The sequence below is a fragment of the Gavialis gangeticus genome, unplaced genomic scaffold (assembly GCF_001723915.1).
Source record: "Gavialis gangeticus isolate Ggan-Ray unplaced genomic scaffold, GavGan_comp1, whole genome shotgun sequence".
Taxonomy (NCBI): Eukaryota; Metazoa; Chordata; order Crocodylia; family Gavialidae; genus Gavialis; species Gavialis gangeticus.
The window spans coordinates 105,433,311-105,449,770 of NW_017729024.1; the positions used below are offsets into that span (position 1 = coordinate 105,433,311).

The 16,460-nt window shown below is 42.4% G+C and overlaps 1 protein-coding gene across 7 annotated transcripts in view; it reads left to right on the forward strand.

The window, feature by feature from the left end:
- MLLT3 (MLLT3, super elongation complex subunit) overlaps positions 1–16,460 on the forward strand; it is a 268,280-nt gene that overhangs the window by 230,693 nt on the left and 21,127 nt on the right. For all 7 annotated transcript variants that reach the window (XM_019517499.1, XM_019517503.1, XM_019517500.1 and 4 more), the window contains 3 exons: positions 7,323–7,401; positions 13,875–14,001; positions 14,991–15,090. In XM_019517499.1, the coding sequence (XP_019373044.1) occupies positions 7,323–7,401; positions 13,875–14,001; positions 14,991–15,090 (306 nt within the window). The remainder of the gene's footprint in view (positions 1–7,322; positions 7,402–13,874; positions 14,002–14,990; positions 15,091–16,460) is intronic.

A 16,460-nucleotide genomic window follows, 5' to 3' on the forward strand; every position in this document is an offset into this window, starting at 1 on the left:
AATAAAAAAAAAAAAAAAAAAAAAAAAAAAAATTCTTTACTGCAAAGTATTTACATTTGAAACAAATCTGTATGATAAATCAACTCAAGCAAATTACAGTTCTGAGAAATATAATAGATGTCTTAATTCTGTTCCCATTGAATTCAGTGGCAAAACTTCCTCTGACTTGAATGGGAACAGTATTATAATGTTGCCAGCTTATCATTATAAGTCTCATTACATACATAATACATACATGGAATCATGTGACTGCAAGAGAATTTCAGCTTTCATTTAAACCAAAATGGATTATTGAAGCAAAACCTTAACTGTTATTTTAGTTTCATTGATTCCCTCCCACAATTGCATTATTTTTTCTTGCTTTAATTTTATAACTCTTTAATTTTAAATGACTGCAGTTTTAAATAACCTTAATTCTCTTAACAATTAGAACTTTATTATGATAGTTAAGTATTTTTGGTTGTGACATAAAAGCTTAACTTCCCCTCTAGTCTGCATAGTGTGAGCATCTGAAGGTTAATTTTTGTGAATTATTACAACACTTTTTTTTTAATTCTATCTAATTTTTTTCTGATGTTGTTATCGTTTGGCAGCTCAAAAATATCAAATTTAGGCAAAGTCTATTTAACTCAATTCTGATTTCAAGTCATATGTTATGTTATTATACGAATCTGAATTCCTGATGTATGTAAGCCTATACATGCCTATGTACCCTACACTGAAGTTTAAATTCCCCCTCTTTGGGTGTGTCTACACATGCATTAGATCTGGGAGCTGTTTACTCACAAGTAACTACTCACAAGTAAGCACTCCCAGGCAGGCATCTAGGGAGGCAGGAGCAGATATGCTGCTAATGGCAGTAAACTGATCTTGCTTCCTGGAGCCCTGCAATGGGCCCCTGCTGCTGTAGCCTCCCCCTGGGTGCTAGCCCCAGGAGTTGGCACAGAGCATTGGGCCAAGAGATAACTATCTCATGGCCAGGTCTGGGACATGGCTCCCTGCCCCCAGGAGGCTGCCTGCTGCTGGGGCTGGGACAATGTCCCCCTGCTCCAGCATCAGGAAGCTCCCAACCCTGGATTCCTGATTGGGGCAAGGGACTTGAAAAGAACTACAGGGGTGGGGCAGCTCCCAGCCCCCTTACTCAATTTGCTAGTGGAGCAGCTAGCAGTGAGCCCCCAGATGAGTGGGGATTCCGCACCAATAGATAAGGGCAGGGGGCTGGGACCTGCTCTACCCCTGCAGCTCTTTCCAAGCCCCGTGCCTAGATTCCCCAGTCAGGGTGTGGGGCTGGGACCTGTCCTTGACCAGGACAGTTCCCAGCCACCGTTCCATGATTCTGGGGTGAGGGCTAGAGAGCCTGTTCCCTACTTAGCATAGCAATCACAGAGCTGGGTGGGGAACACGCTGGAGAGCTTGTTCCCTGCTCAGGTTCGCAATCATGGAGCTGAATGAGGAACAGGCTTCTTAGTCCCCGCCAGTAGGGAGCTCCCAGCACCGGCTCTGCAGTGTAGTTGCAATCTTGGAGTGGGGGGCTTGGAGCTTCCTGCTGCTGGGGCAGGGGGACATAGTCCCTGCTTGGGCTCTGGTGGAGGAGCCTGCCCTGGCAGTAGGCAGCTCCTGGGAGCAGGGAGCAACCTCCCACCCTCTGGTGGCTTGCTGACTGGGATCAGTTTTGCTCCCAGGCAGGTGTCTACACAGAGGCTACTGTTCAGGTAGTAATTGCAAATGAATTTGCTACTTGCATTCGCAGGTAGCAAATTTATTTGCAATTAGTGAGGTTTCCTGCGCAGTGAACTATGCTGCTTTGCAGTAAAGTGTTTCATGTAGATGCACCCTTTGATTTACATTTCTTCCTGTTGCAACTTCCCTTGAGCAAGACTGAAACTGATGGCTAGTTGTTGTCAGGAGAATGGGAGAGAGAGTTAAGTGCCATCTTCTATTCCTGCAGAGACAGCATGGGTAGTGAAGATTTATTGCTATCCAGCTGCAGTGGCATTTAGAACCCAAAGGTGAAAAGAGCAGCCAAAAATTCACTACCTTTTCCTCAGGGTTCAGGCTAGAAAGCAAGAAAAGATGGGACTGTCCTATCCATAGTAGGACTGTTAGCAAATATATAATGAAAGAGCACACTTATGTTTTAACTAAGACTCTGCAATGTTGCTCTATGGCAGCATACAGTAGGATGCAGTGGAAATTACCCTGCCTCTCCAAATCCTTGCTAAAGAAAGGAAGTCTAGCATAAGAGAAAGTTACGCATCTTAGAACTTTCTTTAAAGTATTCACTTCCTGAGAAGACAACTACTGAATAAATGGTCAAGTAACTAGTACTCATCTATAAACAGTTTAAAACAGGTAAAGGTTTTAACATTGGTAGTACATGGAAAATGTACATCCTTTAGAGCAGGGGCAGGCAACGTTTTTTGATCGGAGTGCCGAAAAAACCACAAGGTCTACTTTGGAAGGTGCCGGAGTGCCGGCATTCCAGAAAAACGAAAGGGGGGGGCGGTACATGGCAGGACGCAGTGCATATTAGTATATTTAATAATCATAAATGTTGCCTTTGTCGTGTACTTTTTTTTGTTAAGCATGTTGCAGTGAGAGAGAAAGGAAAAAAAAGGAGAAATAAGCAAAAGAGGAAAGAGAGAAAGAGAAAGAAGGAAAGAGAAAGAAAAAAGAGGGGGGGGAGAGAGAGGAAGGAGAGCAGAAAGAGAACCAGACACACACACATGCACACAGAACCACACACACAGAGAACTGCGCGCGCGCGCGCACACACACACACACACACACACACACACACACAGAACCACATGTGCACAAACACAGAGAACCAAAACAGACGCATGCACACACACATCCAGAACCAGACGTATGTGCACACAGACGCACAGAACCAGATGCATGGGTGCACAGAGCTGGGCTGCTGGGCCACCGGACAAAATCTGACCCAACAATACCCTGTGGCTGCCAGAGCCCTGTGCTTCCCCGAGGAGCCAACCCCCGGGGTTCAGCGCGATCAGCCGAGGCCCCACCCCAGAACCTACCCATCAGCCCAAGGGGCAGCACCAGCCTCACCCCAGTAGGGGGGCTGGGCTAGTGCTGGGCTTGGAGCAGGTAGGAATGAGGCAGGCTCAGCTGCAAGCCCTGCTGTGAGCAGCCCAGGCTCTGTGGTTGGCAGCAGCTACCCAGAGCTGGGGCTGGCTGCAGCCAGGAGGTTGCAAACATCTGCATGCACGCCTCAGAGCAGATGTTGGGTGGGGCCTGAGGCAGCATAACCCCGGCCTCTCCCCTGCTGCCAGCACAGAGCTGATGACTGGGCTCTGGAGCCTGGAGCAGCTGCTTGTAGCCAGCCTGGGCTCTGGAACGCTGCAGCAGGGAGGCTGCAAGAGCCCAAGCTGGCTACAAACAGCTGCGCCAGGCTCTGGACCCCTGTGCCAGCAGCGGGGGAGAGACCGGGGGTATGCTGCCTCAGGCCCCTCCCGCCACCCGCTCTAAGGTGCGCGTGCATGTGCCGGTACAGAGCTGATGCTGGAGCCCAGTGCAGCTGTTTGCAGCCTCCCTGCTGCAGCCAGCCTCGGCTCTGGGTAGCTGCTTGTGGCAGGGCTTGGAGCTTCCCAGCCACCTGCTGGGAGTAGCCTGGGCCACATGGTTGGCAGCAGCTACCCAGAGCTGGGGCTGGCCATGGCATGCTGAGCAAAATGGCCTCACGTGCCATGCTCGGCATGAGTGCCAGGTTTGCCAACCCCTGCTTTAGAGCATTATGTAGTAATATATAGACTGGGTTATATTATTATTTTTCACCTTGGGTTGACATCTGTGAACAAAACAAAAGCTGCATTTAAAATATTGAATCAAACTATTAATACCCACCTGTAGTCTTTTCCAGTCTCTTCTAACAAGCTTTCTCCCCTTTCCCATACACCCATTTTATCTTTAGCGGGGAGAAGGGTCAGAAATATTTATATAATTCCAAATAATAAATGATTTCCATAAAATTCTCACCACCTATTGCACAGTCTTGTGCTGTCATGTTATTTATATAGATATATTGATATTGATATATCTGGATGATAGAAATCTAGATAGATGAATTTGCCTGAAATCAACTCTGCAAATCAAAACTAAATCCACTGCATTAACAGGAAACAGAAGAAAAAGTTTGGGATGGAATGAAGCAGAGTGATTTGAGTAAAAGGGTGCATAACTGTCTTCAAAAGAGCTTTTCAGCCCAAAGCATCCTTTTTGTCAAGTAATTTCAAAACTCTAAGTCTTTCAGCCAGCTCTGATAAAGAAGCCAGTGTCTCTTGTGCATCAGGGTGAAAGCACTAAAAAGAAAATAGACTGTCTAAGAATGCAATAAATTGTATCAGGTCATTGCACTAATGAATAGTTTGGGTCCAAACCCCCATTAGTTTGTCTGCAGGAAAAGAAAATGAGTAAAACAGGATAAAGACATCTCAAAGAACCTTTTCCTGGTACCATCCTGAGCTTTCATTGTTGGAGGACATCCTTTTAGCTAATTTCAGTCCCATAAAAAAATCTATTTGGTGATTAGTAATCGGTGGATAAGAACAGAAAGCCCAAGTGAATAAAGCCATAAATACTAAAGTCCTTGGGAAAAAAGCCTGTAAAACTGTCAAAAAGCATTGCTTAAGTGACAAAAGATAGCTTTTGGTAACAAGAAGTGTCAGCCCAGCAGACACTAATCCATATTCACATACGGAAGACAGTTTCAGTTTCTTCTAAAATGCAAACTTTCTCTGCTAATAATAGTCATTCTTACGTGTTAAAAGCAGCTCTTTCTCTCTCTTCAAGGATTTCTCAGAACTGTTAAAGTGAACTTTAGTTTCAAGAAGGTAATACTCAACTGCCAGTCCTTCACATGAAACAAGTTCCTAAAGTTAAAAGCACATAATGTGAATGAGTTCAAGGTAGCATTAAGTAATATTTTAAAAGGAAAGTTTATCTTCTTGTGCTGAGTGGCTGTTCCTGTTTGATTTCTCAAAGTGATTTAGATCCTAATTTTAGTTGAAGCAGAGGAATATTGTATCCTTTAATATCAGAAAGATATATACAGTGAATTTATAAAAATAAACACATATTCTACCCCTAGTTCTAGATCCTATAAACACTTACTGCTGGGAGTTGTGTTTGTTGGTGCTTGTAGTTCCAGTAATGACAATTATTTGGCAGTGGAGCACAATATCCGTAGCAGTGTTAGAAAGGATTAGTAAGATGTTATCCTACATAAGTATTAGAGTATTGAATGACTAGAAGGTTAATCCACAATCAAAACAGTGAAAGTGTCTTACATAAATTGTAGGGGATGTAACATCGCATTTTGTGACAACACACACAGCTAAAATATTCTAAATCAAATCTGTATATGTTGCTGTGATCTTTTTTAAAGTGGAAGCTTAGAATTTGCAATTAGTTCATATAAGTTAAAAGTTATCTATAAAAACAATTAGTGAAGCATCAGAAAAAATAAAAATGCATGGGAACCCAATGAAACCAGTTGTTGACAAGTTACTGTGTTGCAAAAAGTAGATGTTGGAAGATAAATACTTGGGACAAGAGCCTGAAACTTCTTTCCAGAATGTTGGTGTCTCTAGTTTATGCTCCCTGTTATAGTTTTATTTTACATTGTTATAAATTATTACACGATGAAAAATATTAATGATAACATTAATTACAGCTTTCAAGTGTTTTTAATGCCATTCCTTAACTGTCCTTGCTTCCAGCAGGTTTTCTTTTTTTTCTTTTTTGCATGAAAGGGCATTGGCAAAAATATTAAGGAAAGTGGAGTGTAACACTAGTTGCCTAATACTATGAATGCTTACTATGTACATAACAGTTGGGAAATCCCATTTAGTTCTCAGTTTTTTGAAAACTGTCATATTTGAATAAAGTTTGTATGTTTCTGTGAGCTCAGGCCCAACGTTTGTATGTCATCAGTCTGACTGAGAAGAACAGATGTTAAGTTTCCTCCCCACCCTGCCCCAAACACCCACAGAAAAAGAGAAATGTTCTATTACCCAAACAGGCATCTTCTTGATTGTGCAAAAAGGCAGCAAAGGGCTGTAAATCTGCCTTTTCATTATAAAGGGCAACAGTAGGTTGATTTATGGTGAAAAAACAGCTGTTAGGCTTGTATAATGTGTGTACATGAAAGTGCAAGTTAACTCAGAGTTTTACAGTAGCTAAATATTTAGATATTGTTGCTGGCTTTTTTTTTTTTTTACGGGAATTTAGTGGTAGATTAATCACAGGGAAGAACACATTGCCAAGAAAAGCTGGAAAATTTCTGTTTAACCTGGATAACATGTCATGATAATACAATTCTATGAAGTACTGGGGAGATGTTTCTTTTTTTTTTTTTTAATTGGGTTTGAACGTCCAATTCTCTGCCCAGGTTATCATGCTTCCTTTGAGCCATTATTCTCTTCAGGCTAATTGGTTTTTAAACCTTTCTTTTAGCCATCTCTACCATGGATTTATTTAGCAAACACTTCCTTCATTTCTATCACATTTTAGGTGCTGAAACTACAAACGTATAGAATATGGGTGGGTGGATGAAGGTAGGTATATAACATGGTAATGGGGATGAGAACTCAATGAACTTATGGAGAAAAACATATAAAATCTTAATAAGAATGAAACCAATGGAATTGTACAAGAAGTCTTTTGAGTACTGAACAGGATTTAATAGAAAATTGTATCCTTTCTAAAGACTTGTTTAAACAACATGTAGAAATCTGTTGTAAGGCTTATAATTCTCTATTCAGTGCTATCAACTAGCTTTAATAATTTTATTGAAATAATTTTCTATTAATATCTATGGATGTAGAATAATTTTGCATCTAGCATAATTAAATCCTTTTGGTTAAATCCATAGGGTGCATATATTTGCACTAGAGCTTACAGTGTCATGATTTATTAGGGAAATGCCTTGGCTACAGTTAGACAAGCCCACATTACACTCTTAGGTCTCTTGCATTATGAACTCGTGCTGCATAACTCTTCACACTGAGCCTAGGGTAGCTTACTGTATAATTAGTGGTTTTATCAAACCCAGCTTTCTATGACGCCTGTAGCGGAGCATGTGCGTCTGTGTGTTGTATACATAGCTATTTGTATATTATTTGGCTCCTTGATACTATGGAGTGGCCAGTAATAATGATCTTTGTGTTTTATCCTGTATAATGGTATTTTTTCCTTGCAGAGAAGTCCATGAAACAAACTACTACATTTTTATGAAGTTTGAATATTTACTACTATTTTGTTTGTTTGTTTGTTTGTTTGTTTCTTGTTCTTTTAAGTCTGAACAGCCTAGCCCAGCCAGTTCAAGCTCAAGTTCCAGCTCCAGTTTTACACCATCACAGAACAGCAGACAACAAGGTACCAAAAAAGGAAAAGAAATTGAGAAAAATGTGAAATGAAGGGGCCAACAAACAACGTAATTAGATGGCATCTCATTACCACTTTTCTGCTGTCTCTTATGGTCTGAAGTAATGTATTAGCCTCTGTTCTGCTTTATCTATTTTCCCCTCTTTCCCCTAGGCATATGTAAACATGAAAGATGAAAGAGAAATATTTATGCTCATTGAGAAATATTTATGCTCATTGGGAAGAGGGACAAGATAGCTGTTTGATTCAGTTATATATTATCAAAAGTGTGCTACTTACTTCATAGCTGCTAGACCTTAAGAAGCTTGCCTTTTTAGGGTTTTAATCCTGCAGAAGAATGAGTAACTATAGATTTTTCCTCCTGGTTGGAGCCCCACTCAGCTAACATCTAGTCAGGATCCCTTTGAAGGACCGTTGTCTGATGGTCCAGTTCTGTGACTTGCTGAATGTTTCTTCCCACTCCTTTCCCATTTTAATGAATTTGTCAAGAGTTGGAAGGCACTTGGCTAACCTCCTGGCTTTGGCTCCATATTATTTTAGAATTTGAAAAGCAACAATATTGACTTTTCATAATAATCTGACGTAAAGAGAAGAGATAATTATTAGACTTTACATATAGGTATTGGTTTACTTGCTAATAATTTTTAGCTTCCTCGGAAATAAGTAAACAAGTGTGAGTTGCTGTCAGAAGCCCCTGCCAAAGCAGTTCATGTGTAAATAAACTGAGATTTATTTTCTTAGAGCTATTAAACTACTTATTTCCAGTTTGGCTTTTTTTCCCTTGACTTCATCAGATTGGACAACTAAGATTGTTCTTAATCAGGTTTTAACCCCCTCCCCTCTAAAAAAACAAAAACAAAAAAAAACAAAAAAACAAAACAGGAAGCAATACAAGGAAAATGGCTTTTGATTAATTAAAATAGGTTTTTTTTTTCATTTTATCCATGCATATACCTCAAATATATATTTTTGCTTTTAAGATAATTATTATAGATTAGATCTCTTTTTAAAATCAAATCTTCTGTCTGAGGTGCTAAACAGAGCACATATATCTATCAAACTGTCTTTAGAAAGCTGACAATTACTGATTTAGATATGTATTTTAACAGCATTATTTCCAATGTGTTACATCTATAGGTGCAGACAGAAGTGATGATATTGGCCCAATCTGGCCCCTGAACACTGTCTATAGTTGTGACCAAGCAGAAGTGCATAGCTACAAAGCTCTTTCAAAGGGCCCAGTCCTGCAAGAATCTGAACCCTGATTTCATGAGGGTTCAGATGAAGACATTTCAAAACATAGTGTCTTCAGTAACTTGTCTGCCTGCCTCCCTGCCTCGAAGCGTTTTTCAGAATAGGAGGGAGGAATGGAGTGGAGGGAATTCAGTTTGGGGTTTTTCAGCCAGCACTAGAGGGTGGGGTGGATGGACTGGAGTCCTCCCAAAGTAAGGGGGCTCTAATCCACCCACTTAACCCTCCATCTCTGGGTGGGGAACCCCTAGAATTAGCTCCCTTTGCCCCTTCCCATTCTGAAAACAGCACCTGGGCTGGGAGGGAGGAGAGACCATTTCTAGGGGAAACCGGCTATAGGCTCACAGCCAGCAGCTGAACTCCCCAACCCGAATTAACTTCAGTTTGGTGTGGGAGATCATTGTAACTCAGAATGCTTCCTACAAAGCATTATGAGTTACAGCAGGGAGCTGCTCTTTTGTCTGCCCTGATTTAGTCTGAGACACGAAAAATGAAAATAGGTTGCTGCTGCATTACTGGATTCAGACATTTGGTTTGTAATTAAGGCTGTGCAAGACCTTTCATATTGCACCACTATTCATGAAAAGCTACCTAATAATATGGTCTGCCCTATAACCTGAGCAGCTGGTATAGATTTGTTTCTCCCTCCCTGTTCCTTCCCACAATTTCTTCTAATAATTTTATTGGGGAGCCAAGTAGACCCATTCCTTCTTCCTGAACTTAACATGAGCTCAGAAACAAACACACTTCTAGTTCTTAGCTTTTTGCAGAATAGGTCTTGGGCCTCTCTTCCTACACTTCTACCACCACCATCTTCAAGGAGTGGGTGGTCTGCCTGCCTCTATTCCTACAGCAGTAAAATGCCAGTAAAAAATCTTTTGTTCTGAGAATTCCCTGTTAAAGAAATGCATCATCCTGTCTGTGTCTTCATAAACACACACATGTATCTACTAGGGATGGAATACAGAAAACATTGTATGGCAGGATACCTTCTGCCTCTGGAGATACCAAAGGTGGATATATGTCTCTGTCTGGCCTAGAAGACCTTTCTTCATAACAAAGAGGAGCAAGCCAGCTGGCTGCTCTTTGAAGGGTCAAAGATAATGCCATCTGATTGCTTCTAGAGACACCAGGAAGAGTAAAGATAAAAAGGTCTTGTGTTGCACACATTATGCACACACAAAAAGGTAACGGCACTTAAGCCTATCAGGAGGTAGCTTTGGACTTGCTAGGGAAGCAGGCTGTTTGTAGCAGATGAACAGAACACTCTGGGTTCAATTTCTCTTTCCTTGGAGAGTCAAATACTCAAAACTATCTAAGGGCTGCTAGTGAATCCGAAAAGGATCACTGGAGGACAAGATGCTTAGAGTGGCCTTGCAAATCTTTGCAATATGATGTACCTCAGAGAGTAGTAATGGATAAATGTGGGGGATTTTGTTTATTTGTTTGTTTGGGGGTTTTTTGTGTGCGCCCACCTTTGAGAAGGATCAGGTATTTTTGTATGTTGTTGTTAAATTTCCATCCTATATTAGTTTTTTAACTTGCTGTTGCCTCTTGGTTTTTTTCTTTCTTTATTTTCCTATACTTTTCTTCTGTATTTTCAGCTCCTTGGTCCATTTTTACTTTATTTTCAAATGTTTCTATCCTTTTCATACTTTCTATCCTTCATTTCTCTTCCTCCTACATCTTATACAGTACATATTCAATTTCTTAATCTTTTTCTTATCTTCCCTCCATCTTCTTGCTGTCCAAATATGGCCTCTTTATCATAGTTTCACCTTAAGTCCCTTCATTAGTCCTTTTGCTCATTCTCTTCAACTGTTTTGCCCTTCAGCCACTCACTCTGTGCACACGTAGGCAACTGAAAAGGGAGCTGGCCAACAGGACCAACTGGTATCTCCTTCTCCAGTCCCTGTGGTGGTAATGCAGATGCCAGGGAAAGAATTTATTCCTAGACTCCCACAAGCTTATCAAAAGCCAAGAACAAGGCTTCTCTTCTGAAGAGTCCTGAGAAGGGCTCAAACCACTAGATATTGTTGAACTCTGAATTAATAAGCATTTTGAATTGGGTGAGTTTACTCTGGTGTAAATCTAAAACAGGCAAAAGAGACAGTGATGATCATCTGCTTTAGCTTGTGGCAAGCACTTAATAGTGCCTCAGCTGGCAATGAATACTACCATGGGAGTTGCCTCTTCTGGCATTAGAGTGCCTGACCCACTAGGTATCTGCCCGTCAGCTCTATCTGGGCTTGACTCCAAGCAGGCCTCAAGGTGTGTAAATAATGATCGGAATCTACTGATTTGAATTTGCTCAAACCAAGCCAACTTCAACAAATCCTGCATATCCTTACTTGTACACTGTCTTAAATAAAGATTTTTGAGAACTGATGTTGCCAGCCAAAGTAATTAGAACGACTCTGGCCTGACTTCTGTCAGAATTGACGTAAACCACGGCACAGTTTTCCCTCCCTTAGAGAAGTCTGGTCATATGGCTGTGTACAGGTGTTATATTTCTATTGAAGAACTGCAGCCCTTCTGGTAGAAACAGTGTTCATACAGTTACTCAGACAGCTTCTCCCAGAACAAAAATGGCTGTTCTTAGAGAAAAATAACCTACCTCCAGTCAGCTAGAAATCACTTCCAAGAGATTTTCTCCCAAGGGACCTGTATGCTTCTCTGCCATTTGACTCTTCCCAGTGACCAGGAGGAGTCGGGTGGTTGTGAAATGTTCCTCAAGCATTCTGTGACCGGGGTAAGTGGGAAAAGCCAGACCAATTCCACACCCTGAGCAGTTGTGCAATGACTGGAGCATTGCCAACTATTGCAATGCGAATTGCAACAGTGTGATCAGCTGCCACTGTAGTTGTGACTATTTTTGCACTTGCCACCTCCCTCCCTTCCCCTGACTCCCAAAGGCAGTGCCTGGGGCTGTGGCCCTGGTCACCCCCCACCCCCTTCCCTTATAATGCTTCTGGAGAAAGAAGCTGCTGTTCACCTCCTCCCAGTCAAGTGAGGTCTGCTTTCACCAGGCTGGGATTATCCTTGTCTAGAGAAGCTGTGGGAAGCTGTGGGGGTTAGATGCTCCCCTCACCTTGGCTTATGGGAGGGTAGGGGAGGAGCAGCCTCCCACTGCTCCCCACCCAATCCTCAAAAAAGATTCCCCAGTGTGAGGAGTAGGCAGGCACTTTGCCACACCGCTCAGTCCACCTGGCTCCCAGTGCCTGGAGCAGCCATTGCTCCCTTGCCTAGCAGTTCTGGCTTTGTTCCAGCTCTGATGTTATATAAGAGAACCTCTCTCTGACTCAGTTTCTCTGTTTATCAAACTTCATGTAACAGTACCTAACTACATTACAAAAGTCTTATGAGGCTTAATTCAATTACATTAGCAATGTACTTTGAGTTTTTTTAATTAAAGCAGTGGCACTTAGCCTCACTGGACTTAGGCACCCCTCCATAAATTTTGTGACTTGAATGGCAACCAATGTCAAAAACTAATTTGTATATCACAGTGCTTACTTCCTTACACAGGGGCTGGGCAGTGGGGATGGGGGATTGTCCATGCTGGGACAGGACTGAACCTTGTTTATCTGCTTATTACCTCATGCCTTGCTTATCTTCTCACACCTCACAGCACCCTTTAAAGCAGGAGCGGTCAATTATTTTGGGTGGAGGTCTGCTTACCCAGTTTTGGCAAGCTGTCGAGGGCTGCATGGGTAGCCCTGACCCTTCACAGGTGCCCCATTCCCTGGTCACCATGTTGGGACCAATGTCCCAATGTCTCAGGGCCAGCACCAGCGGGGCTCAGAGCTGGGTGCAGGCTGGCAGGGGGCTGGGCTGGGCTGCATCAGCAGGGAGAGTGGGGAGCTGGCTCAGCTCCATAGAGCCCCTGCTGGTTGTGACCCTGTACTCCTGCTGCCCTGCTCTGGGCCCCACTGGTGCTGGCCCCGGGACACTGGTGTGGGCCCCGTGCACCTGCTCACTCGCAGTGCCATCCAACCCTGCTGAACCCCTGCTCCACAGCAAAGAACAAGCTGGTGCTGAGTGCAGGGAAAAGTGGCTCCTCCTCCACCCTGTGGCCAGTGGTCCCTGCTGCAGCCGCTTGCAGCGTGCACAGGGCTGTCCTGAGCAGGCACAGACAGCCCCATGCTGGCTGCAAGTGGGGCACTGGTCACAGGGCAGGGGAGGGGCTGTTTTTCCTGTGCTTAGCGCCGGCTCCAGGCTCGCCCACTGGGGCTGTGCTGTGGTGGTAGCAGCTGCGGCCCCCCTGCTTGCTGCACTGGGCAGTGTTTCCCTGAGTTTCTGGAGTGGTACAGCCACATGTTCTCAGGCCAGGAGCCCCTGGGGCTCCCAGCTGCGGGGTCGGGGCCAGGTGGGCCCAACTCGGCTGCTTTGTGTGTTTAAATATGATGTACTCTAGAATCAAACTCCCTGTGGCATGATTCTGTTAAACTGTTCCTTACCAGTCCTCCTTTAAAGCAGCTGTCCTGTTTTACATTGCCCAGAAATGTTAAACATGCAGATTTGAATAACTACATTATAAAAAATAGATGAAATAAAAGTAGGTAAATCCTAAACTGATGTTTAAGCAGGTTTACAGGAGAACCAGGCTTAGCACCTGAGACAAATTAAAGGAGAGAGATAGGATGGTGTCACATGAGATTGACACACTTTTTTTTACACAGCCACAGTAGCAAAGTGCTCACTTGACCTGAAATTGACTTTGAAATAAAGGGAACAGCTAAATCTAAATAAATCAAAAACAGGCAGACAAAGACTGCCTTGCCCAGAACAAGTTACAATCAAAATGATTTATTAGACTCTGCTTTCCAATGCATCGATTAACCTAACAAATGTGCTATTACCAATATGTCCCTGTAGAGCTTTAGTCTTTATTCACATAAAATATCCTTTGAGAAAGGGAAGGGGGGAAGCCTGTCAGTGTAAAAGTATCTTGTTTACAATAACAAAAAAAAATATTCCATTTTTCCTAAATTAAAACATGCATGGAGAATATTTGGTATGGAAATATTTTACTTACTTGCAGGGGACCAGTTCTACAAACATTTATATGTATTACTCCTTTTACTGTTGTGAGTAAGGCTATTGAAGTTGCTAAGCCTACTCACATGAGTAAACGATTAATGTGGATTATTTTCTTTGAGCATTGCAATGTGAGTTTGATTTGTGTATGTTTTGTTGATTGTGTTGTTCAGGTCCCTTGAGGTCTATAATGAAAGATCTGCGTTCTGATGATAATGAAGATGAATCAGATGAAGCAGATGAGAATGACTCTGAAATGGAGAGACCTGTAAATACTCGTGGAGGAAGCAGAGGTCGCAGGTGAGTAGCAAACACTTGCCAACAACTTGAAACCTGAGGAACTGTGTTGGACCATGGTTGTGATTGGGGGAAAGGGTATCAGCACCTGAGCTACAATAAGTCTGATAAACAGCCAGGAAATTCCACAGTCATTTTCTACAAGGAGAACACACATAAAGTACCTCCTGTAAACTATAAGATCCAGACATTCCTGAATATGAGCTGCTTCTATAAAAACCATTAAGTTCATTGTCAGCTTGATTCACTTAACCTGCACTGATTTTTCACACCATTGCGATGCAAGTGCTTAATCTTGATTTACAATGGTGTTAGACCTAAATCAAGCCCTCTGTGTGCAATGTGACCTGTTCCATGAGATACAGGATACAAGTTAAGACAAAAATCTTACAAATGATTTAAAGTTCAACTATTCTAGGGGAGAATCTGAAAAAAGAAATGATACTGAACTGTTAATTCACAGCTAGGGAAAAAGTATAAAATAAAAACAATTATAATAATCTTATCCTATTCAGCATATTTGCAATGAAATACTTGTACTAGCAGAAACCGTAGGAGTGAGGAAGATTATGGAACAAAGGACAAATATCTCCAAGAACGTGTTCCTCCTTCCCATAGTTTCAAGTGGTCCTGCGATTAAGGCACATACAACTCTGTCTCGCTCAGAAAACTATAAAAGTTAAATCAAGTTTGCTGTTGTTCCTGTTCTGTTTAATATTGATAGCTTTATAATTAAAAAAGTGTACTTCCACTGAGGCACAAGGTTTGTGGAGAGAGAGGCACCTTCAGCTCTCTGTATTACATGAGCTTATTCCAGTTGGATTCTCCAAAGTGGAAGCACCAGGTTGCTTGGGTTCTTGACCATTAGTCAGTGGCACTTTCCTTAGTTAATGACAGCTTGTGTAGCAAAGGATGTTCTCACCTGAAAAGTCTGTCCACATATGCGGTCTTATGTTTTTACATCTAACTTTTGTGGCATTCTTTCTCCTCAGGGTTAGTCTAAGTGATGGCAGTGACAGTGACAGCAGTTCAGCCTCCTCACCACTACATCATGAACCACCACCACCTTTATTAAAAACTAACAATAACCAGGTACAGTAAGCATCCATTGATAGCAGCTGTTTAGCTTTAGAACATGTTCATGTTCTTGATTGCCTTAGCCCAATTACTTAGCCTGTAGGTAAGTGTTAGGGCTTTTTTCCAGGGGACTGAAAAGTATTTGGTTGAACAGATATTCATTATCAAGCAGAAAAGTAGTATATTCAGCAGCATTTTAAGGAACTCTATGCTCCTGCATAAGTCAAGTCATACTTATAAGTTAAGTATAAGTTAAATGTTTAACCTGGCTTTACACTTCTAAATGAAGACAAAGGGGGAAAAAATCAGAACAGCAAATACAGTAGCTTAAACATGTCTTTTACAAATACAAAACAAACAGTATCAGCTGTAACAGGACTGCTACTGTTATCAACCATATTAAGTGAAACAGGCTTTTTGTTTGTTAAAAATAATGCTTAGAATTGTACAGCTAGTAGTTAATGTTTGCAGTGCTATTAAATATAGGTAATGTATATATGTAGTATCTGACAGATATAGAAACTAAGACACAAATCTAGTTTCAATGATCCAAATCTGTATCTATACAATGGGTCAGTGGAAAACAAAGATTATAATTCAACTACATCTCAATGCTTCTCTAAATTAATGGAGACCTGTTGGGACTTCACCCATGACTGGACCACAGTTATAAATGGTTATACCCTGTATAGGAGAGATCAAGTAGACAAAAGGGGCAGGGGCATAGCTCTCTATGTCAAGGTGAGCTACACGTCCCTGCTAGCTGACATTGGCGACCAGAGTAGATGGCTGGAGACCCTCTGGGTTAAAATCCGTGGGGAACATGGCACAGGGAACACGATGGTGGGAGTCTATTACAGACCTCCCACCCAAAGTCAAGAGCTGCACGAGGAGTTCACCAGGGAATTGGCTGAAGCCACATGCTCCAGGACCATGGTTGTCACGGGAGACTTCAACTACCCAGAAATCTTGTGGGAAGAGCACTCAGCTAAATCCGATCAATTGCAAAGCTTCCTCTCATGCATGGATGACCTCTATCTGACACAAGAGGTCTACGGACCAATGAGAGGTAAAGCGCTGCTCAACCTGGTACTGGCAACCGGGGACAACCTAATCGGTGACCTAACAATCAATGGGAAGCTGGGTGACAGCAACCATGACCTGATCACCTTCACCATCTGCTGTAAAGCTGGCAAGACAGTCAGCAATACAGAAGTCCTTGACTACAGGAAAGCTGACTTTGACAAGCTCAGGTGGCTTGTCGGTGAGGCCCTAAGGGACCATGACCCAAAGGGAAGGGGAGTTCAGGAAGAGTGGTTGCTCCTCAAGGGAGCGATCCTTGATGCACAAGCTAATGCCATTCTGTCTCGGAAGAAAGGCAGCAA